At 48.3% G+C, this 23,808-nt stretch overlaps 1 protein-coding gene across 1 annotated transcript in view; it reads left to right on the forward strand.

Moving 5' to 3' along the window:
• Pip4k2b (phosphatidylinositol-5-phosphate 4-kinase type 2 beta) overlaps positions 1-22,410 on the forward strand; it is a 31,418-nt gene extending 9,008 nt beyond the window's left edge. The window contains exons 2-10 of the mRNA XM_042671510.1: positions 6,583-6,680; positions 8,276-8,372; positions 11,278-11,430; positions 13,233-13,379; positions 14,288-14,326; positions 14,757-14,870; positions 20,313-20,571; positions 21,242-21,345; positions 22,265-22,410. Of these exons, the coding sequence (XP_042527444.1) occupies positions 6,583-6,680; positions 8,276-8,372; positions 11,278-11,430; positions 13,233-13,379; positions 14,288-14,326; positions 14,757-14,870; positions 20,313-20,571; positions 21,242-21,345; positions 22,265-22,345 (1,092 nt within the window). The 3' untranslated portion in view covers positions 22,346-22,410. The remainder of the gene's footprint in view (positions 1-6,582; positions 6,681-8,275; positions 8,373-11,277; positions 11,431-13,232; positions 13,380-14,287; positions 14,327-14,756; positions 14,871-20,312; positions 20,572-21,241; positions 21,346-22,264) is intronic.
• Positions 22,411-23,808: the final 1,398 nt, after the last annotated feature.

Below are 23,808 nucleotides of genomic sequence, written 5' to 3' on the forward strand. Positions count from 1 at the left end.
TTTCTTTCTTTCTTTCTATAGGCCCTGGGGCTTGAACTCAAGGCCCTGGACACTGTCACTAAGCTTCTTTTGCTCTACCACTTGAGTGAGCCACAGTGCCATTTTGGGCCTTCTCTGTTCATGTGGTAGGGAGGAATTAAACCCAGGGTTTCATGCATGCTAGGCAAGCACTCTACCACTAATCTACATTCCCAGCCAGGACATAATGTTAAGACAGCGTTTCTTCCTTGATATGGTCAAAAGTACTAGCCTCATACTGTTAGCTGATTAATAGAGGTGACTGTTATTTATTTATAGTTATAATGTGTATACCTAGCTTCCTTCCCTGTATCATTCCCACTTCCTTTTTACTACCTTTGACCTGTGCTGTTCCCCTCAGTTCTCCTCTGTGCCCCTGTGCACACATTCACTGTTCCTAAAGTGAGCAATATATTTCTTTTTTTTTTTTTCCCCAGTCAGGGGGCTTGAACTCTGGGCCTGAGCGCTGTCCCTCAGCTCTTCAGCTCAAGGCTAGTGCTCTAACACTTGAGCCACAGCGCCATTTCTGGTTTTCTGGTGGTTAATTGGAGATAAGAGTTTCATGGACTTTTCTGCCCACTTTCATGCCCAGGCTGGCTTTGAACTGTGATCTTCAGACTTCATCATCCTGAGTAGCTAAGATTACAGGCATGAGCCACTAGTGCCTGGTGCAATATATTTCTTTTCTTTTCCTTTTTTTTTTTTTTGCCAATCCTGGAGCTTGAACTCAGGGCCTGGGTGCTGTCCCTGAACTTTTGTTCTCAAGGCTAGCTAGCTTCAGCCATCGTGGTGGTTCACCAGCCTGAGTTGGTTTGAACCATGATATTCAGATCTTAGCCTCCTGAGTAGCTAGGATTATAGACATGAGCCACCAGCACTTGGTTTCACATATGTTTCCAATGTCTTTCTCTGCTACTTCCTATGGCAGTCAGCCCTCTCATTCCTGTTCCTGGGCAGAATCAACCATATGTTAATTTGTTTTTCCATCTTCTTTTGTACACAGCAGTTATAGCTTGCTCCCCCTTGTATATATCACTCGTTGTCTGTCTTCCCAACCAAATGGAGACCCCATCACTGGGTTTTTGTATCCCCAGCTTCTGACAGCCCTGCCATAGAGTAAATTGAAAAGAAGTATGACAGAGATGTAAGCCACATCAGGAAAGGCACCGAATGCCAGGCTGGGGAGCTTAAAGTTTTATCCCACAATTGGTGAGAAGCCATGGAAGATTTCTATGCAGGGTTGTAACACGATCTTGTAGATTCCTCCAGTGTCAAGTGCTCTTGGCACTACCAGGCGAGGCTTAAGTGCCCTGTTTCTAGCCTGGTGGGTGAGGGCTACTTAGGGTCTGCCTCTCTGACCCTGCAAAACTCATCTTCCTCTGAATCTTGCTGGTCCTGATATCTGTGTTTGTTCTCTCAAGTTTAAATATATATATTGCTTTGATTTCAAGTGACTCTGTCACTCTCCCTGTTTTCATCTCCCTGAGAAGATAAGATGTCTTTGTATTAACAACACACCCAGCCCAGCCGGGCACCAGTGGCTCACACCTGTAATCCTAGCTACTCAGGAGGCTGAGATCTGAGGATTGTGGTTCAAAGCCAGCCAGGGCAGGAAAGTCCGTGAGACTCTTATCTCAATTAAAAAAAAAAAAACACTCGAAAACAGAAGTGGCAATGTGGCTCAAGCAGTAGAGCGTTCGCCTTGAGCTGAAGAGCGCAGGGACAGCGCCCAAGCCCAGACAGAGTTCAAGCCCCACGACCAACAAAACAAAACAAAACACCCCCAGCCCAAACTCCCTCCTCTCACACATATTGAGTATTGGATGAAAAATATAGTAGCTATTCCAATAGGTACTGTTTGATTAAAATGGAATAAAATTCTCTAGGATATAAAATTTTGAACAACAACAACAAAAACCAAGTACAGCTAATCCCTAGAGTGAATTGTATACTTTGGCTCAGCTGGAAAGGGGAACAGGACCAAGATCACGTTCAGCAACATATTATGGAGTTGAAAATGTCCTGTTATTGGGCAGTATAGTCAGTAATAAAGATGAGCTGGGAGCCAAAAGCCGACCAGTAGTAATAATTATATAGCAATTTTAACAATGCTACATTAAATTACACCAAGAACTGAAGGATAGAGCATCCCTGCGTGCTTGTATTAGAATAATTCTTTCTGGCAAAGAGACAGTTCATCCCTCTCAGGAAAGTATTTTAGCCTTTTTTTTTTTTTGTCAGTCGTGGGGCTTGAACTCTGGGCCTCTGTGCTATCTCTTGGCTCTTCAGCTCAAGGTGAGCGCTCTACCACTTGAGCTACAGCGCCACTTCCGGTTTTCTGGTGGTTTATTGGAGATAGGAGTCTCACAGTCTCTCTTGCCCGGGCTGGCTTTGAACCACGATCCTCAGATCTCAGCTTCCTGAGTAGCTAGGATTACAGGCGTGAGCCACCAGTGCCCGGCTCTATTTTAGCCTTTTCTAGTTTCTCCAGTATCAAGTCCTGGCCTTGCCATCAAGTTTGAATGTGTGTGTCTGTGTGTGTGTGCGTGCATGCATGCACACATATACTGTGTCTTAAACTCAGGGCCTCATGCTTTTGCTCAATTTTTTTTCATTCCCAATTGGCAATGTACCACTTGAGTCTCCACTTTTTTTTCTTTCTTTCTTCCTTTTTTTTTTCCCCTGCTGGTTATTTGGAGAGAAGAGTCTCTGGGATTCATTTACCCGGGCTCTGAACCTCCATTCTCAGATCTCAGCTTCCTGAATAGCTAGGATTATACCACCTGAGCTTGGCCCCATGTTTCAGTCTTTAACCCAGAATCAATTTGTAGTAGGTGTCATAACATTTTGGGGTGAAGCCATATGCCCTTTGAGTCAATGGTTGGTTCTTTCTATCATGGAAGAATGAGACAGAAAAACCAGGGTTGAGCCAGGTGCAGTGGCTCAAGCCTGTAATCCTAGCATTGAGATCAGAGGATCACAGTTTGAGGCCAGCCCAAACAAAGAAAATGCATGAGACTTCATCTTGACCAATGTTAAGGTATGGTGGCACACGCCTGTCATCATCATCACAGTATCATAGTCTAGACTAGCCTGGGCAGAAAGATCTTATCTCCCCCCCCCAAAAAAAAAAAAAAAAAGATGCAAAAAGAACTGGTGGAGTGGCAACCACAATACTAAAAAAAAAAAAGAAAGAAAAAAAAGAGCAGAATTTCCTAAGAGCTTTGAAGCTCTTTATCTCCATTTTATCTGTTTTTGTGATGTAGCCCAGGCTAGCCTCAAACTTTCAATCCTCTTGTCTCAGCCTCCCAAGTGTCTGCTTCCCCTTTAACTCTCAGAGCTTTAACTCCCAGGCTCAGTATTGCCAGGAAAAAGGAAGTGGGATACCCATTACGAATTGTTTTTGTTGGCAGAAAAGCAAGGAAGTGGAATGTTTTCCTGTGCAAGCAAAGATTTGACAATTGAGTTCTCTTGTGAGCACCCATAGATGAGGTGGCTTTTATTTATTTTTTTATTTTTTTGGGTCCGGTCGTGGGGCCTGAACTCTGGGCCTGGGCGCTGTCCCTCAGCTCTTCAGCTCAAGGCTAATGCTCTACCACTTGAGCCACAGCGCCACTTCCGGCTTTTTTCTTTCTTTTTGCTTATGTGGTGCTGAGGAATCGAACCCAGGGCCTCGAGCATGCAAGGCAAGCACTCTACCACTGAGCCACCTTCCCAGCCCCTTTTTTTTTTTTTTTTAACTGTTGGGAGAGTTTAGCCAATGAAGGACATCACAAACTGATGCTGGGAAATGTGTGTGTGTGTGTGTGTGTGTGTGTGTGTGTGTGTGTGTGTGTGTGTGTGTGTGTGTGTGTGTGTGTGTGTGTGTGTGTGTGCATGCGCACATGTGCGTGCTGGTCCTGAGCTTTTTTGCTCAAGGCTAGCACTCTACTTCTTGAGCCATTTCTGGCTTTTTTGGTTGCTTAATTGAAGATAAGAGCTTCATGGAACTTTCCTCCTCAGGCTGGCTTTTTGATTCTTTGAATACTCTTCAGTAGCTAGGCACCTGGTTTATGCTGGAATTTTTTTGTTGGTGGTCATGGGGCCTGAACTCTGGGCCTGGGTACTATCCCTCAGCTCTTCAGCTCAAGGCGAGCGCTCTACCACTGAGCCACAGGGCCATTTCCACAAACACATTTTGAGTGTGCACTTTCCTGAGTTTGGACAAATGTATAAGTGTAACTTTCATCCAAACAACATTCAGATCATTTTTTTTCATCTTGGCACCACCCTTCTCATGTCCCTTTACACTGGCAGCTTGTGATTTCTCTATAGATCCCACTTCGAGAGTTTCATATGTATGGGCTGATGTGGGGGTATGCCTTCATTCTTGCCAGTTTTTTTTTTTTTTTTTACAAGCAGTGTGTTTGGTTTCCATCCCTTTGCCCCTTTTCTTTTTTTTTTTTTTTGTCGGTCGTGGGGCTTGAACTCTGGGCCTGGGCGCTGTCCCTCAGCTCTTCAGCTGAAGGCAAGCACTCTACCACTTGAGCTATAGTGCCACTCCCGGTTTTCTGGTGGTTTATTGGAGATAGGAGTCTCATGGTCTTTCCTGCCCGGGCTGGCTTTGAACCGCGATCCTCAGATCTCAGCCTCTTGAGTAGCTAGGATTACAGGCGTGAGCCACCAGCGCCCGGCTCCTTTGCCCCTTTTCTGTACTCATCCACACCACCTTCCTCCACTTTCCCCAAGTGTACATACTGGGTTTTTCACCACCTCTGGGAAGGCGTGGTTCCCCAGCCCAGTTACCACATTAACTTGAACTTCTTCCATCCTCTGACATTTCTAAAAAAAAAAAGGTTTGCAGCATAAAAGGGGCAGCAAATTAAATGCCATTTCCCCCATTTATGACCCTGGATGAGTCCTAATGACCAGTAGGTTATTCCCTCCCTACCACATGGGGCCTCATTGAGATAATAGGATTTGCAAGGAAAGTGTGTAGGAGACACAAGGCTGTGCTCCCCCACCCCCAATCCATTAAGTCAGGACTAAGGTTTCCTCAGTAAATCCCAAATGCATTAGAGGCAACTGGGCTGAGGGTCAAATGTCAAACATGCTGCAGTGATGGGAGAGGACATCTGTGGCTAATTAGACCACTAATTGGCTAAGCGGGATAGGGAAGGCAGAATCTACCCTCAGCTCCCTACCAATGAGAAGGCAGCTTCGTATCCAGGAGGCAGCTCCCTGAAGGGGGATGAAAGACACTGAAAAGGTTTGTTTGAAGTAGGGGTGAGACATCTCCCCTCCCCCCAGCATAAGAAGGCCACACATAGGGAACTGATCTTGCTTTCAGCCAGGTTGGAGTGAACCAGGGCTCAGAGGTCTATCCCTTCTATTCATTCTAAATTTAATCTTTTACTTTGAAGAGCTGAATTACACCACACAAACCCACCCAGGCTTATTTTTTGGCCTTAAGACAATTACTTGAGTGACTCACAATTTATATGAAAATGTTCAAAGGCTTTAATTAATAAGCACCTTGTTCAGAGAACATTTATTCACTGATCCATTTGTTATTACACTGGAAAAATACTTATTGGTTATCTGTTACGTTGTTGCCAGGCACTCAGTCAGGGTTCCCCAAAGATCAGTTGGACTATTTATTTATTTATTGCCCATCTTAGGGCTTGAACTCAGGGTCTGGGTGCTGTCCCTGAGGTCTTTTGCTCAAGGCTAGCACTCTACCACTTGAGCCACAGTGCCAGTTCTGGCTTTTTCTCTTTATGTGAAATGTATTGAGGAATCAAACCCTGGGCTTCATGCATGCTAGGCAAACACTCTACCACTAAGCCACATTCCCAGCCAGATGATTTAAAAAAAAACAAAAAGCCCAGGCTGATCTTGAACGTGTGTTCCTGCTTCAGTCTTCTAAGTGCTGGAATTAATAGGCAAATACCACTGACACTCAGCTTTGTTAATATTTGCATAGAACAATCAGTAATATGAGCCAGGCACTGGTGGCTTGTGCCTGTAGTCCTAGCTACTCAGGGGGCTGTGTCTGAGGGTCCCTGTTAAAAGCCAGCCTGGGTAGATAAGTCCATGAGACTTATCTCCAATTAACCACCAAAAAGCTGGAAGTAGAGTTGTGGCTCAAGCAGTAGAGCACCGCTTTTTTCTTTTTTCTTTTTTTCTTTGTCGGTCATGGGGCCTGAACTCTGGGCCCGGGTGCTGTCCCTCAGCTCTTCAGCTCAAGGCTAGCGCTCTAACTCTTGAGCCACAGCGCCACTTCTGGCTTTTTCTGCTTATGTGGTGCGGTGGAATTAAACCCAGGGCCTCATGCATGCAAGGCAAGCACTCTACCACTGAGCCACTTTCCCAGACCCTAGAGTACCAGCTTTCAGTGAAAACGCTAAGGAACAGTGCCTAGGTACCGAGTTGAAGCCCCAGCTTTTTGGTTCAGCACCAAAAAAGTTAAAATAAGACCAGTAATAAAGACAGGGAAGGAATCTGAATGGATATAGCATTCTACACTGGAGATGATGATCAAGTGGCTTCTTGTGTGAGAACTTCTTTCCCTTTACTTTGCAGATCAATGAACTAAGCAATGTCCCTGTCCCTGTCATGCTGATGCCAGATGACTTCAAAGCCTATAGCAAGATCAAGGTGGACAATCATCTCTTCAATAAGTAAGTGCTCATGGGCTGAGGTTTGGTGGGCAACCATTTCCTTCAAGCTTCTAAAGCCTCATGAGGGCCCAGACTAGTACTTGGCAGAGTGAAACAATGCTAACAGACTGGCAGGGAAAATGCATTCATTGTGTGCTTTTTTCCCTCCAATCGTCTCCAATGCTTTATCATTCTACCTCTTGTGTCCCGTGAGGCTTATGGCTCACATGTGGCTGGCCTCCTTTCCCCGCTGTCCTTCCTCTCCCACTGGATGTGTGAATATCATATAAAAGACTGGTGGATTGGTTTATGTGGTAGAGTGTTTGCCTAGTAGGTGGGAGGTTCTATTGTCAAAAAAACTAACATAGGGCTGGGAATGTGGCTTAGTGGTAGAGTGCTTGCCTAGCATCCATGAAGCCCTGGGTTCGATTCCTCAGTACCACATAAACAGAAAAAGCCAGAAGTGGTGCTGTGGCTCAAGTGGTAGAGTGCTAGCCTTGAGCAAAAGAAGCTCAGGGACAGCACCCAGGCCCTGAGTTCAAGCCCTAGGACTGGCCAAAAAACAAAGCAAAACAAAAACTAAAAAAAATAAAAACCAAAAAACCAAAAAACTAATGGGAGGAGCCATTATTCAAGTGGTTCTTCCCATTTTGGGAGACTGGAGATCAGCTAAGTAGTGGAATGGATGAGGATGTGTGCCAGCAGCTAGCAAACAAGGTTTTATAAAGATGGATCCTAGTCAGCTGACTGCACACCTCTCAATATAAATCACTATAGCTACATCCCAGTGAAAGCTGGGCAGGGCTTCCTGTCCTGAATGTAACCATCTTAAGGATGTTTCCATAGGAACACCTAGGAGGAGGAGAGAGGCTCTTTAATGAGAAAGATACTTCAGAGACTGGTCCTTGCTCACAGCTGGTCTTTACTTGCCACAAAATGCCCTACCCCCACCCTGGCAGGAGCAATTGTAGCAGTTGTAAGTTGAGCCAGCAGTAGATCTCATTTCCTGGTGGGTAAGGGTTGTTTTTTGTTGTTCTTTTTCCTTAAAAGTTTTATTAAAAAGGACAGCAAGCACTTAAAAATGAACAAATCTTACATATACAGCTAGATTTATTTTTATAAATAGAATAGAGGGATAAAGTTTGGTGTTTTTTTTTTGTGTATATATATATATATATATTTATTTATTTATTTATTTATTTATTTATTTATTTATTTATTTATTGGTGCTGGACCTGGGCGCTGTCCCTCAGCTTTTCAGCTCAAGGCTTGTGCTCTACCACTTGAGCTACAGCGCCACTTCCAGTTTTCTGGTGGTTTATTGATAAGAGTCTCATGGACTTTCCTGCCCGGGCTGGCTTTGAATGGTGATTCTCAGATCTCAGCCTCCTGAGTAACTAGGATTACAGGTGTGAGCCACTAGTGCTGGGCTGTCTCAGGCTCTTGAGAAGCTAGGATTACATCTGTGAGCCATGGGTACCTGGCACTGACATTTTTTAAAGCTTGTGAGTTTCTTCAGATCCTGGTGATCTGAGATCAACACTTGAAGAATTCTGATGTCAAAATTAAACTGAGCAAGGAGTAGCTGGCAAAGTTATGTCTCTGCTTTCCCCTAGGGAGAACCTCCCCAGCCGCTTCAAGTTCAAGGAGTACTGCCCCATGGTGTTCCGGAACCTCCGGGAGAGGTTTGGGATTGATGATCAGGATTACCAGGTACAGGCTTGTCTTGGCAAAACCTGAGGGCTCAGGGGTGAAGGTGGGGATCAGCCAGCCACAGGACAAGTAGAAGGGAAGAAGTGTCACTTTCCTGTCGGCCTTCCTCAGCCCCAGCAGTCTCCCCAGGACTGGTGGACTCTTGGAGGGGCATGGGCTTGGAGGATCTTTGGAAGTATCTCCTGTGCTTTTGTCTCTGGGAAGGAGAGCGATGTGCAGAAATGGCTTCTTTGTCAGGCATTCTCAGTCTAGGCTGAGAACCCTCTCCTTCATAGTTTGACTTCAAAAAGAGAGAATGGTTTGCCAGGGAGAGATGAGGCCTCTTAAAGCAGATAAAATAGGTTAGAAAAGGAATACTTCTGGTGTAGTGGAACCCCCTGCCAGGTATGAGTGTCACCACCTAAGCTTGTCCCCGTTCCTGGTGGTGGGAGGTGGGTGGGCACCGTAGGGCAGCTGCCCTTTCAGGGGGTGGCATGGTAGAAGTCACTGACCTCTGGGGGAATCAGTTCCAGCATGAGGATGTTGGAGTCTTGACTCAAAGTCCAAAGTTTCTGTCCCTTCCCCAGCTTGTTTTCTTTAGAGCAGCTTCCCTGGCACCATTCACCGTTCCTGCCCCCTTCCCCCTCCAATGAAAGAGGGGAATATAAACAGTCTTTTGGTGATCTGGGGAAAAAGATTGTGAACAGCACAATGCAACCTAAAACAGATGCCCAAACCCCTTAAAACACTAGTTCCTGCCTAGTTCCCTGGGATGCCTTTCAGAGTTCACAGGAGTAGAATGAGCCTGGTAAATGGGCCTTTCTCCCCCTCTCTCCTCTCTCCTCTCCACTCCAGTGAGCCTGCATGTAGAGATGAGGGTCCTGATGGGAGGGTAAGGAAAAGCAAGAGGCTTGAGCATGTCTGTGAAGTACTCAGGGAGCCAGGTGCCTGTGGCTTATGCCTGTAATCCTAGCTATTCAGGAGGTTGAGATCGAAGGATTGAGGTTGGAAGCTAGTCTAGCAGACAAATCCGAGTGATTCTAATCTCCACTTACCTACCAAAAAGCCAGAAGGGGTGCTCTAACTCAAGTGGTAGAGGGCTAGCTTTGGAGTGAAAAAGCTAAGGGATAATGAGTCGTAGTTCCAGTATCACACACACAGAATAGCGTCCCCCCCCCCCCCCCCACACACACACAGAATAGCCCCTTCAGCTCTGTGTTAAATTATAACTTGACAAGGGCCTGAGGTTTTCTGAAAACCTCTTGCCACTTCTGCAACCCCACATTGTTTGGCTGCCCTCCCTCCCCTTTGGTTCCTTCGCCGCCTCTTGGCTGCCTCACCACATCCTCTCGGCATCTGCATTTTGCCTCTAATAGTCTTGTGGGCACATGACTGTGCTCCAGGCTGAAATGAGGGCAGTGAGGCTGGTGTTCAGGGACTGGGCTCTTAACTTGTGGGCTGCTAGTGAATTTCGTCGGGAGATGGTGCTGGGTGTGAGGCACGGCACAGCCCCGCCCCCACCAGCCTGCGGCCTTCAAGTTTTAACTGGTAGAGGGCCAAGTGGGAGAGGGTACCTACTCAGCATTTCTAAGTTTGGATGCTCCTTTAATTTAGTACCTTGGCCAGGGAATATCCAGAGCCCCTCACCCTTCCAGGCTTAGTTTCCCCATGAAGATGGTACCATCCCCCCACAAGGTTTTGTGAGGAGGTTTTAGGTGACAGGAAAGAGTAGGGTCCTCAGGAAGAAACTCTAAAAGAGCTTGGAGAGGAGGCATTTCTGTGAGCAGATCTCCATCAATATGGTCCTGGCAGAGGGACAGCCGGGAGCTCTTCTCAGCTGTGCGTCTTAATGGTCTGCTCTGAGAATCCAGTTTGTCCGTGATCTACTCATACCTTCCTTCACCCTTCCTGAAGCATCTCTCTCAGACCCTAGTGGGAGGCCATCTTTAGGAGATGCAGAGGCCAAGATAGAAGGATCCCAGTCCCTCACACATGAGGAAGGCCAAGGGAAGGGAAGTGTCAGGCAGAGATGAGATCGACCTCTAACTTTGGGAAGGGATTCTAGCACCAGAGCCAACACAGGGGGAAGTGACTGTCAATCAGGGATCAGTGGCTCATGCCTGTAATCCTAGCTACTCAGGAGACTGAGGTCTGAGGATCATAATAGAAGCTAACCTGGGCAGAAAAGTCTGTGTGACTCTTATTCCAGTTAAACACCAAAAAACCAGAAATAGAGATGTGGCTTAAGTGCTAGACCACCAGCTTTGAGTGAAAAAACTAAGGGACAACGCAGGTCCTGAGTTCAAGCAACAGTACCAACATATACACACATACAAAAGACTGTCCATTCTCTCCTTGTGCAAGAGCTTTTACATTTTTCTTTAGCTTGTTTTTTGTTATCCAAGAATCTGGACAATTTGCTTCCTTGTGTTTCAGGTGAGAAGGTAAACCATTCACTGAAGGTCATACTGCTGTGAGGTTCAGGGATTAAGTTCCAGTCCTTCACACTGGGGTAGTTTTAGTTGGTAGATTAGCTTTATGTGATCAGGATGGAAGGGAGTCCCCTTGCCATCCTAGTCGGAGATGAGAAGCAGATGGATAAAGAGCAACTTTCATGATCCTAGAGTGAGATTTTAGGGAGGAATGTGAACACCCCTCTGGGAACCCTCTGTCAGTGTGTGAGTGTGTGTGTGTGTGTGTGTGTGTGTGTGTGTTGTTTTAAGCAGTCCATTCATAAGAGAAAACAATATCAAAGTCCAGAGTCCTTGGACTGAAGGGGCAGTACAGTGGTGCAGTGCTTGCCTACCCTGTGTGAGGCCCTGGGTTCTATCCTCAGCACTGCAGAAAGGAACACAACTAAATAGAAAAATACTGGGACCCCCACCCCACCCCACCCAAACCAGCTGTTTCTGCCTTGGCCCCTCAGAACTCAGTGACACGCAGCGCTCCCATCAACAGTGACAGCCAGGGCCGGTGTGGCACGCGTTTCCTCACTACCTACGACAGGCGTTTCGTCATCAAGACGGTGTCAAGTGAGGATGTGGCGGAGATGCACAACATCCTAAAGAAATACCACCAGGTATGGTGAGTCCCAAGCCTGGGTGATGGAGGATGGGCGGGAGGAGGTAAATGGGCACCAGTGAGGCTTCTCAGGGAGAGCCAGGTCCTCTCTGGAAATAGCAGATGCTTCCTGATAACCAAATGGTGAGTCAGTGCCGGAGAGGAGGCTTGTTGCTCACTCAGGCCTAGCTGCACAGCTGTTTGTGGTCTGAGTTGGCAAGTTGGTGTTATTTTATTTTATTCTTATTTTATATTTGTCAGTTATGGGGCTTGAACTCAAGGCCTGGGTGCTGTCTCTGAGCTCTTTTGTTCAAGGCTATTGCTCTACCACTTTGAGCCACAGCTCCACTTCTGGTTTTTGAGTGGTTAATTGGAGATCAGAGTCTCATGGGGACTTTTCTGCCTGGGCTGGCTTTGAACCGTGATCCTCAGATCTCAGCCTCCTGAGTAGCTAGGATTACAGGTATGAGCCACCGGCGCCTGGCAGTTGGCAAGTTTTTACACTCTGGCATCTGCCATTCTTCTGAGAGAGATCCTGGTGAGCAGCATGGCTGTTTGCTTTCCTGTTCTGTCTCTACTCATCTGGAACCTGCCTAGGAGGAAGAGCAGGAATACCAGGTTCATACAGAGGCTGTCCGAGTCCTCTCTTTGGGGTACCTAGAAGTGATGAAGGGAACCCTCTGTTCCTTGGGGAATTACAGCACAAACCCAGAAGCAGGAGCAAGTGGAGAATCAGAGGCAGACAGCCTATCTGGAAGATTGCACTGGCTCCAGGGACTGCTTCCCTGACACTCTGATACTGGATGCCCTTCCACTGTGGGGACACTACCAGTAAGAACTTCCAGCATGGAACTTTGTTTTTTGTTTTTTAGGGGGTGCCAATACTGTAGTACTGGGGCTTGAACTCAAGACCTCAAGCTCTGACTTGGCTCTCTCTTTTTTTTTTTTTTTTGGCTGTGCAAACTCAGGGCCTCCTATGGGCTAGGCTAGCACTCTACCACTGAGCTACATCCCCAACCCTCTTGCTTGGCTGTTTTGCTCACAGCTGGCACTCTGCCACTTGAGCCACACTTGCTTATTAATTGGTGATAAGAATCTTACAGGTTTGTCTGTCAAAGTTGGCTTTGAATAACAGTCCTCAGATCTCAGCCTCTTAAATAAGCTAAGATTTCAGGTGTGAGCCACTAGTGCTTAGTGGTAGAACTATCCTCTTATCTATCTGTGAGATCCTGCCTCTGCATCCCCTCTCTGCCCATTCACACACACACACACACACACACACACACACACACACACACACACACACATTCTCCCCCTTTCCCTCTGCTTTTCCCTCTCTCTCTCTCCCTCCTCTCTCTCTCTTTCTCTCCTTCTCTTCCTCTTTCCCCTCTCTCCTTCCCTCCTTCCTGCCCTCCCTGTCTCTTGCCTGTTATTTGAAGCTTTTTCAGTCAAAGGCTGGTGTTCTACCACTTGAGTCACACCTCCAGTCCCGCCTTTGACTTTTTTGGTATTAGGCTGGCAGAGGAGAAACAAGGTCTGGCTCCATGATTGTCCTTCTGTGGAAAGCTGTTGGAACACCATCTTAGATGGAATCCCATAGGGGCTCTACGCCGCCAACTTAGCTCCCCTCTCACTGTGCCATGCAGCTGGAGTTGGGGGGGTGGCTGTCAGTTGTTCAGTGTGAGGAACCCCTATTATTTCACACACCAATTTGGAAAACCATTCGTCTCGAGGTGGAATCCTGGGGAGCCAGGGAGACCCCCATCCATCGGGGTACCTTGTGCTCCTTAGCCTTTCCTGTCTCCCCGCTTTCCATTCTAGTTCATCGTGGAGTGTCATGGCAACACCCTTTTGCCACAGTTCCTGGGCATGTACCGCCTGACTGTGGACGGCGTGGAAACCTACATGGTGGTCACCAGGAATGTGTTCAGCCATCGGCTCACTGTTCACCGCAAGTATGACCTTAAGGTAAAGAGCTTTGTGCTCTGTGTGAGGCTTGCAGGGCAGGGGGCGGAAGGGGGGTGGGGAAGGGCTGCCACTTCACCTCCGCAGAACTGGGAAAGCTGGGTGCATGGCAACTTTAGAGTCGCTCTCCCTACTTCTTGTCTGTTTGAAGTTCAGCTAACGGGGCACCATATGCATGTAACAGTTGATGCTCCTTAGCTTCTGTCTGTGGGATGCGCACACCCAGCAGCAGGATGGGGACAGGCTGTGCTGACACACACTCTGGCATGTGTCCAGGCTGCTTGGAATGACAGTACAAGTGCATTTCTAGACACAAAGAAGGCCACCCTGGTGCCTTTAGCCACGGGGCTGTGTTGTTCGTGAACCCGGCTTCTGGACTGCTGTTACCTCATACTGCTTTTAGCACACTGGCTTCCTTAGCATCCCTACAGGGCCTGTGCTCCTCCCCTCCCAGGACTGTATAGACATGGCCTGCATAGATTCTCTCCTAACAGGTCTGCCCCCCTTCTCTTTCCCTCCCTCTGCTCACTTCCTGCTTCCTTCTGAGCTCAGGAAGTAGGCCTGGCCTCTGCCCCTTCTCACGCTACACGGGTCTTGGGTCACTTGACTGGATGAGTAGGTAACACCATTTATGCCTGCACAGTTACCCCACTGTAGGGAATTGTGTAGCCACTGCTAGCAGGAAAGTTCTGAGAGGGAAAGGACTGTCTCCAGCACAGTCCTGTTGCTGAGTGCCTGCCATGTATCTTGTCCATAATGAGGGCTCTGGAAGTCACTGTGCCAGAGGGTGGACCAGTTCTGCCTCTTGGCCCCTTCCTTCCTTGATTGCCAGCTTTCTCCAAAGACTGGCACACCTTTGCTTGTTCAAGGAGTTTGCCCAATGGGCCTTCTGATGGCTTTTATCTTTTCAGGGTTCAACTGTTGCCAGAGAAGCGAGTGACAAGGAAAAGGTACGCTGTGGAAGCATGGAAGGGTCACTGGAAATCACAAACACCTGCTGTCAGTCATCCTGTCTGCTTCATCACCCCCACTGAGCCTAGCACCTAGACATGCACTGTATCCTCAGCATGGGCTAGCTCTCTACCCTTTGCTTCTGCCCCCATTCCCTGGATTCTTATGGTGAGGGTTTCTATGGCACCGTTCAGACTGAAGCAGCTAGTCTAGGCCCAGCAGGAAAAGATCCTTTGGCTAGTTCTCCTTGTCTAGCATATGCCATAAATTGCTATCCCTGCCTGTCCCAAGCCCAGGCCTGTGGTCACCTGTGCTGTGGACTGAGCAGGAGGAGCACCTGATGCCAAAGACTTTCCCTTTCCTTCTGCGCTGTTCCCCATGGTGCAAGTGAGTCGGCTGGCCTAACCTAGCTCTGCTGTCATCTCCCAGGCCAAGGATTTGCCAACGTTCAAAGACAATGACTTCCTCAATGAAGGGCAGAAGCTGCACGTTGGGGAGGAGAGTAAAAAGAACTTCCTGGAGAAACTAAAGCGGGATGTTGAGGTACTTACTCACCCCTGTCTTGACCCTGACCCAAAGGGATTGCTCCTGAACCCACCGCAGGTGCCTCTGTAACCTGCAGACAAGTGGAACTGATCCCTTTCTGAGAGCTCAGCCAAAAGAAGGGTGGTAGTGTGAGCCAGGTGGACACAGGTTAGTGCCCGCACCTAAAGCTTGTGCAAGTGGACTTTCTGCTATGACAGTGGAACTTTGGTAACCCTATTTGAAACACTTTGCTCAGTCTCTACACTGGTTCAGCGCCACACCTTCTTCAGTCTCCCCTTCTGGCAGTGTCCCTACAGAGAGTGGAAGGACATTCAGCATCAGAGTAGTAGGCAGCCAGCCATTGAGATTGTCCTGCAGGCTCTGTCTGCCTCTGAATCTCCACTCCCCCAGCAAATTTCTGGTCATGATGGAACTTCCTGTGGAGCAGTTCATCTGCAGGAGACAGGTGCTGTCTTCTGAACTCCTGATAGCTTAGCTACCAACTTTCTTTTGCTCACCAGCCCAGGGCTTTGTGCATGCTAAGTCGGTGCTTTTACTTTTTTTTGGGTCCGGTCGTGGGCCTGAACTCTGGGCCTGAGTACTGTCCCTCAACTCTTCAGCTCAAGGCTAGAGCTCTACCACTTGAGCTACAGCGCCACTTCCGGCTTTTTTTCTGCTTATGTGGTGCTGAGGAATCGAACCCAGGGCCTCATGCATGCAAGGCAAGCGCTCTACCACTGAGCCACCTTCCCAGCCCCTAAGTCAGTTCTTTTAGTAAACACGGAGCTGGGCATGGTGGTTTACAACGGAACCTAGCACTTGGGAGGTTGAGATCTGAGGATCTGAGGACTTCAGATCTTCAAGGCCAGCCTGCACAGACAAATCATCAGTATTCCTATCTCCAGTTAACTAGCAAAAATCCAGATCTAGAGGCATGACTCCAGGGGTACAGCGCCAGTTGTGAGTGAAAATGCCAAATGACCCATTTGAGGCCTGGTTTTGTTTTTTTTTTTTTATTTTGGGTCCGGTCGTGGGCCTGAACTCTGAGCCTGGGTGCTGTCCCTCAGCTCTTCAGCTCAAGGCTAGCGCTCTACCATTTGAGCCACAGCACCACTTCCAGCTTGTTTTTTTGCTTATGGGTGCTAAGGAATCAAACCCAGGGCCTCAAACATGCAAGGCAAGCGCTTTACCACTGAGCCACCTTCCCAGCCCCTTGAGGCTTGATTTTGAGCCCCATACCCTCAAAAACAAAGGTTTTTGTTTTGTTTTGGTGGGAGTTGTTTTATTTTTTGGTTTTGTTTTATTTTGGTAAAATACAGATGATTTCTGTATTATGGTAATTTAAACTTTATAGTGGTATAGAAGTGAAACATATCCAGGAAAAACCATATTTTGAATTTTGGTCTTTACTTAGCTAGTGCCTAACAGCAGGAAACTCTCATAGAGAGCCAAGCACCTCGTCAGTCATGTGATCTATGAGCAGAACCAGCTCATATTCCCCAGGGAATAGCTAATAGTGTTATTAACTGATTTTGTATAGATGTGGGTTAGTATAAGTGTTCTGAGCATGTTTAATGTAGGCTCACCTGTTGAGTAGGCACAGTAAATGAATTTTTTTTGTTTTTGTTGTGGTTTTGTTTTTGTTATTGTTTTGAGGCAGAGTTTTACTATGTAGGCCAGGCTGGCCTTGAGCTTTCAAATCCTCCTGTTGCTGAGTGCTGGGATTACAGGTGTGTGTCACCATCCTCAGCTTTAGGTACATTTTTGTCTTAGGATGTATTCAACCTACAATAGGTTTATTGGACATGACACCATTGTAAGTCAAGAGGTGTTTGCATAATATCTATCGTCTTCTTTTTCTTTTTAGTTGTATTGGGATTTGATTTCAGGATCTTATACTTTGCTGGGCACATTCTCTACCATGTGAACCTCACTTCTTGTTTGCTTTAGTTACTTTTCAGATAAGCTCTTATACATTTTGCCTGGGCCAACCTGGACTGTAATCCTCCTACCTATGCCTCCTACGTAGCTGGCAGGCATGAACCATGAACCACGACGCTCAACTTGCTAGTTGAAATGAATCAGTCTAATTTTGTGCTCAGGCTGTCCTTGAACTGCAGTCCTCTTTATCAATACTTCCCAAGTTTCTTTTTTTTTTGGGGGGGGGGCCGGTCATGGGGCCTGAACTCTGGGCCTGGGCGCTGTCCCTCAGCTCAAGGCTAGCACTCTACCACTTGAGCCACAGCGCCACTTCTGGCTTTTTTCTTTTTGCTTATGTGATGCTGAGGAATCGAATCCAGGGCCTCATGTATGCAAGGCAAGCGCTCTACCACTGAGCCACCTTCCCAGCCCCAACACTTCCCAAGGTTCTAAGAGTCAACTAAACATGTATTTATAATCTAAATCACTTTTTTTTTCTTTTGTCAGTCGTGGGCCTTGAACTGTGGGTCTGGGTACTGTTTCTGAACTCTTCAACTCAAGGCTACCACTCTACTACTTGGAGCCATAGTGCCACTTCTGGTTTTCTGGTAATTAATTGGAGATAAGAGTCTCATGGACTTTTCTGCCCTGGCTCTGAACTGTGATCCTCCTGAGTATCTGGGATTATAGGCTTGAGCCACTGGTGCCTAGCATCACTTTTTTTTTTTCTTGGTGTCAGTCCTGTGTCTTGAACTCAGGGCCTGGGCACTGTCCCTGAGCTTCTTTTGCTCAAGGCTAGCACTCTACCACTTGAGCCACAGTGCCACTTCCAGCTTTTTCTGTTTATGTGGTACTGAGGAATTGAACCCAGGGCTTCATGAATGCTAGGTAAGCATTCTACCACTAAGCCACATTTCCAGTCCCTCTTACTTTTTTTTTTTGTCAGTCGTAGGGCTTGAACTCTGGACCTGGGCTTTGTCCCTGAGCTCTTCAGCTCAAGGCTAGCACTCTACCACTTGAGCCACAGCGCCACTTCTGGTTTTCTGGTAGTTTTTTTTTTTTTTTTTTTGATCAGTCGTGGGGCTTGACCTCTGGGCCTGAGCACTGTCCCTCAGCTCTTCAGCTCAAGGCAAGCGCTCTACCACTTGAGCTATGGTGCCACTTCTGGTTTTCTGGTGGTTTATTGGAGATAAAAGTTTCACAGACTGGGGCTGGGAAGGTGGCTCAGTGGTAGAGCGCTTGCCTTGCATGCCTGAGACCCTGGGTTCAATTCCTTAGCACCACATAAGCAAAAAGAAAAAAGCTGGAAGTGGCGCTATGGCTCAAGTGGTAGAGTGCTAGCCTTGAGCTGAAGAGCTGAGGGACAGTGCCCAGGCCCAGAGTTCAGGCCCCACGACCGGACCCCCCCCAAAAAAAAATGTCATAGACTTTCCTGCTGGGGTGGCTTTGAACCGGAATCCTCAGATCTCAGCCTCCTGAGTAGTTAGGATTACAGACGTGAGCCACCGGCACCTGGCAACTTTTCTGGTAGTTAATTGGAGATAATAGTCTCATGGAGCGGGCCCACTGGTGGCTCATACCTGTAATCCTTGCTACTCAGGAGGCTGAGATCTGAAGATTGAGGTTCAAAGCTAGCCTGGGCAGGAAAGTCTGTGAGACTCTTATCTCCAGTAACCCTCCAGAAAACCGAAAGAGGCACTATGGCTCAAGTGATAGAACGCTCGCCTTGAGCTGAAAAGCTGAGGGACAGCTCCCAGGCCCAGAGTCCAGGCCCCACAACTGGGGGGGGGGGGGAAGAGTCTCATGGATTTTCCTGCCCAGGCTGGCTTTGAACCATGATCCTCAGACCTCAGCCTCCTGAGTAACTAGGATTACAGGCGTGAGCCACTGATGGATGCCCGGCCTCTTAATTACTTTTTAGAGTATATTTTAATGGCATGAACTATATTCACATTATTAGGTAATCATCATCATTTTCCATCTCAAACTCTTGTATCTTCGCTGACTACAACTATTTTCTTTCAGCACTCATCCCACTTCCCTGTCCCCCACAGCCTTGGCAGCCAGCATTAATACTTTTCTTGTATAGTGCTAGATATCAAAAAGTTGGGTTTAGCCAGCCACCAGTGGCTCACGCCTGTAATTCTAGCTACTCAGAAGGCTGAGATCTGAGGATCGCAGTTCAGAGCCAGCCTGGGCAGAAAAGTCCATGAAACTCTTTTCTCCAATTATCCACTAGAAAACCTGAAGTGGTACTGTGGCTCAAAGTGGTAGGGCACTAGCCTTGAGTAAAAGAGCTCAGGGACAGTGCTCAGGCCCTGAGTTTAAGCCCATGACCACCACCAACAACAACAACAAAAGTTGGGTTTGAACCACTGTTGGCTCATGCCTGTAATCTTAAATACTCAGGGGATCTGAGGGTTGTGATTCAAAGCCAGCCTGGGCAGGAAAGTCTGTGAGACTCTTATCTCCACCAAATTACTGAAAAAGGCAAAAATGGAACTATGGTGCAAGTGGTAGAGTGCTAGCCTTGAGCAAAAGAAGCTCAGGGACAACGCCCAGGCCCTGAGTTCAAGCCCTAGGACTGGCACCAAAAATAATGATGATGATGATGATGATGATGATGATGATGATGATGATAATGGGGAGCTGGGAAAGTGGCTCAGTGGTAGAGTGCTTGCCTCACATGCATGAAGCCCTGGGTTCAATTCCTCCCTACCACATCAACAGAAAAAGCCAGAACTGGCTCTATAGCTCAAATGGTAGGGTACTAGCCTTGAACAAAAAGAAGCTCAGGGACAGTGGCCAGGCCCTGAGTTCAAGTCCCAGGATTGGCCCCCCCCAAAAAAAAAAAAAAGTTGGCTTGCTTTGAGAGACATCGCTGGGTTATATTCATCCTCTGGCCTCCTCTATAGTGTAGCCTGTCCTTTCTCCCTCCTCAAACTTGCCACAGCTTCAAACTAGTCTAGGCTGCTCCTTCTCCATTGCTTGCTATACCTTTCCACCTTATCTGTGTCCTGACTCTTTCTCTTCACACTGAAGCCACAGTTTGAGCACCTTTCCCTGAGGCCTTCACGCAGCCCTCCTGTGGATCCACAACTCCTGTCCCTGTTGAGTGACTATTGACCTCTTAGACACTGAGCTCACTGGGGGCAAATTGCAATATCACAGCTCCTGGCTGCATTTCAAAACTGTATAGAGTTGAGTTAAAAGAAAAGCCTAGGGCTGGGAAGGTGGCTCAGTGGTAGAGCGCTTGCCTTGCATGCCTGAGGCCCTGGGTTCAATTTCTCAGCACCACAAAAGCAAAAAGAAAAAAAAAGCCAGAAGTGGTGCTGTGGCTCAAGTGGTAGAGCACTAGCCTTGAGCTGAAGAGCTGAGGGACAGCGCCCAGGCCCAGAGGTCAAGCCCCATGACTCACACACACAAAAAATAATAAAATAAAATAAAAAATTTTAATAATGAAAGAAAAGAAAGTTTTACCCCTTTTCTAGATACTGTCCTGTGTAACTCTTATTCCCGTCTTTCTGTCTCTCTCCCCAGTTTCTGGCCCAGCTGAAGATCATGGACTACAGCCTGCTGGTGGGCATCCATGATGTGGACCGAGCTGAGCAGGAGGAGATGGAGGTGGAGGAGCGGGCAGAGGATGAAGAGTGTGAGAACGATGGGGTGGGCGGCAGCCTGCTTTGCTCCTACGGCACACCACCCGACAGTCCTGGCAACCTCCTCAGCTTCCCCCGGTTCTTTGGTCCTGGCGAGTTCGATCCCTCTGTTGATGTCTATGCCATGAAAAGCCATGAAAGTAAGTAAGGCCTTGTGCTGCTCTGCCCCCCTGACCCCCAGCAGCCTTGCTGTTGGGATACCTGGGGCTTTCAGTCCTCTGCCTCATTCATTGCCAACTCTGGCTACCATCTGCCTCCAGGCTCCTGCCTGAGGTCACTGCTTGGAACATGGTTCTGCTCTGGTTCAGGGGAAGGACAAACTTCATGTGTATTGCCAGTATCACCACAACACACACACACACACACACACACACACACACACACACACACACACACAGGACAAACTTCATGTGTATTGCCAGTATCACCACAACACACACACACACACACACACACACACACACACACACACACACGCGGGTGTCTGTGAAGTCACATGAGATAGGAACAGAAGAGTTCCTGAGAATGATCCTTTAGGGGCTGGGAAGGTGGCTCAGTGGTAGAGTGCATGCCTTGTATGCATGAGGCCCTGGGTTCGATTCCTCAGCACCACATAAGCAGAAAAAGCTGGAAGTGGCTCTGTGGCTCCAGTGATAGAGCTCTGGCCTTGAGCTGAAGAGCTGAGGGACAGCGCCCAGGCCCAGAGTTCAGGCCCCACAACTGACAAAAGAAATTAATCTCCACTCCAGAATGAGGGCAGTCTGTACCTCATGTTGAAGGATTCCTTTCCTGTTTTGCCACCCACCACAGGTGCCCCCAAGAAGGAGGTCTATTTCATGGCTATCATCGATATCCTCACGCCATATGATGCTAAGAAGAAAGCCGCGCATGCTGCCAAAACAGTGAAACACGGGGTGAGTGCTGGCTTGGGGGTACAGGGTGCACCTGCTCTTCCTCACAGCCCAGGAAGGGGACCCTTGCCTCCTGCCTCTCCCACAGAAAGCCGGAAGGGCAACCTACCTGACTGTCTGCTGCGCTCCCCACCCCCCCCAGCCCCCCACAGGTGACAAGCGCAACTTGTTTTCCCCTTCCTCCTTCCTCTCTGGGTGAGCTCAGCCCTGCACATTCCCCCTGGGGCTGCTGGGCAAGCTGTGCCTCTTGTTGTTCCGCCAGGAATAGCTTTGTTTACACGCTCACTGCTCCCCACAGACCAGGCTCCTCAGGGCTTGAGGCTACTGTTCTCCACACAGATTCCCCACAGAGTCCTAGGGCCTCTTTGCCACCTCCCCACCACCCTCTCTCCAACTTAGTGCATGAATCACATCCAAGGACCTGAGGCTCTGATGCTCCCAGACGCCCTTGGGAGGTGAGGCAGGATTAAGATTTCAAAGCCAACCTGGGCTACTAGTAAAACACTGTCTCAAAGAAAGAAAGGGGTCAGGGGCCAATGGCTCACATTTGTAATCCTAGCTACTCAGAAGGTTGAGACCTGAGGATTATGGTTCAAAGCCAACCTGGGCAGGAAAGTCTGTGAGACTCTTATCTCCAGTTGATCACCAAAAAGCTGGAAATGGCCCTGTGGCTCCAAGTGATAGAGTACTAGCCTTGAGTACAAGAGCTCAAGGACCGTGCCCATGCCCTGAGTTAAAGCCCCAGGAACAGCGCCTCTGTGTGCATGCGCACATACACACACACACACACACACACCAAAAAAAAAAAAAAAATCCCACAAAACCTGAAAGAGAAAGAAAGACAAAAAAAGGCTTTCGAAGCCCCAGGCCCTCCCCTCCCTCAGGCTGAGGAGCTGACCTGCCCATGTGTCTTGTCTCACAGGCTGGAGCGGAGATTTCGACTGTGAACCCCGAGCAGTACTCCAAACGCTTCAACGAGTTCATGTCCAACATTCTGACGTAGTTCTCTTCGACCTTCAGCCAGAGCCAGATTGCTGGGAATGGGGTTGGGGTTCAGGAGAGGGTGGATTTGGGCTAGATGGGAGGGTGGGAAGCAGCGTGGGGGGTCGGGCGGGCCTGTGACACTGAGTAACTCTAGCAGGGAGGGGGGTGTGCTGTGCGCCACGCTCACAGGATGTGACCTTACCGTCTGCGTACCCTTGATTTCTTCCCCCCACCATTTGACCCAGGTTAAAAAGGGGTTCCCTTTTTGGTATCTTGATAACATTTTAAGATACCTTGGGGCCAGCGGCGACTTTGGGAAATGACTTGGGTTTTGTTTCTGCAATTTCATTGCACCTGGTTTGCTGTGTATAACGAAGTAGGCCATCACCTCGCATCCCTGCCCGGCTCTCAGTTCCCTTTCAGTTCAAGAGGCACCTTTGGGTCCCAGCACCAGGGGCCTCAGACAGCAAATGCTCTGACACCAGCAAGGAGCAGAGGTCAGACACCTCAGCCCTGCCACCTTTCATCTTACCTGGAGTCACTTGTTAATTTTATGGTGTGTTGTGCATACTAGCCTCAACTTTTCCATCTGGGATCCAAGGGAAATGTTCCTCCTTATCCTCCAGTGCTGTTCCTCCCAGAGGAACACTGCAGGGTGGCCCTGACGACTTGGAAGGGAGTCAAGAGACCTCAAAGGGAGCAGGTCCACGCGCGTAGGAGATAAGCTGGTTCTGAGAGCCCAGTGGTCATCACCCGAGCCCCAGGTGCTCCTGGTCCCTGGAGTTCCAGTTCTGTCAAACCTGCCTCTCCCTGGCTCAAGATGAACTAGAAAACACCTTTGGCTATAACAAGACCCTTGTGTTTCTGCGGTTATTTCCTTTGGGAAAATCCCAGAAGTGAACATGTCAAATGAACTGTGTGCACCATCCATTTTCCTTCCTTCTGGGCCCAGTCATCTGGCGCTGGCGCATGGCCAGGCACAGAGCCCTCCAGGGATCTGTGTGCACTTTGTTGAGACACTACTCCAAGCCCCAGCCTACCATGTAGGTGCCTGGCTTTCTGTGCCCATGGTTTCTCACCTGGACAGCTACAGCCACCATGCGCCCTGCCTTGGAGTGTGGCATTCAAGCCTGAGGTTGCTTCTGAGTCATTTGAGGATGAAGCCCAGAAAATTGAACTTGGAGGCCTGAGGAGTGGTTCAAACCATCCCAGCCTCAGGGCTACTCATCTTTGCTCTGCTCTAAACTTGTGGCAGATCTGTGGCCCACAGGCCTCCTCGGAAGGAATGAAATCCAAGCTTTCTGTTCGTAGCCTCTGAAGGGAGCCACATGAGTTGTTCTGATGCCACAGCTGGCCTGCTAGGAAAGAAAAGGGCCCCTCCACCTGTGCCCTGGGGGAGGTACAGCTCTCCATCTTCCCACCTCTTCCAGAGGAACCAGGAAATTGGGATGAGAGAGGAGAAAAATCATAGCTCATCCCAAA

The sequence above is a fragment of the Dipodomys spectabilis genome, unplaced genomic scaffold (assembly GCF_019054845.1).
Source record: "Dipodomys spectabilis isolate Male_0828 unplaced genomic scaffold, ASM1905484v1 ptg000018l, whole genome shotgun sequence".
Taxonomy (NCBI): domain Eukaryota; kingdom Metazoa; phylum Chordata; class Mammalia; order Rodentia; family Heteromyidae; genus Dipodomys; species Dipodomys spectabilis.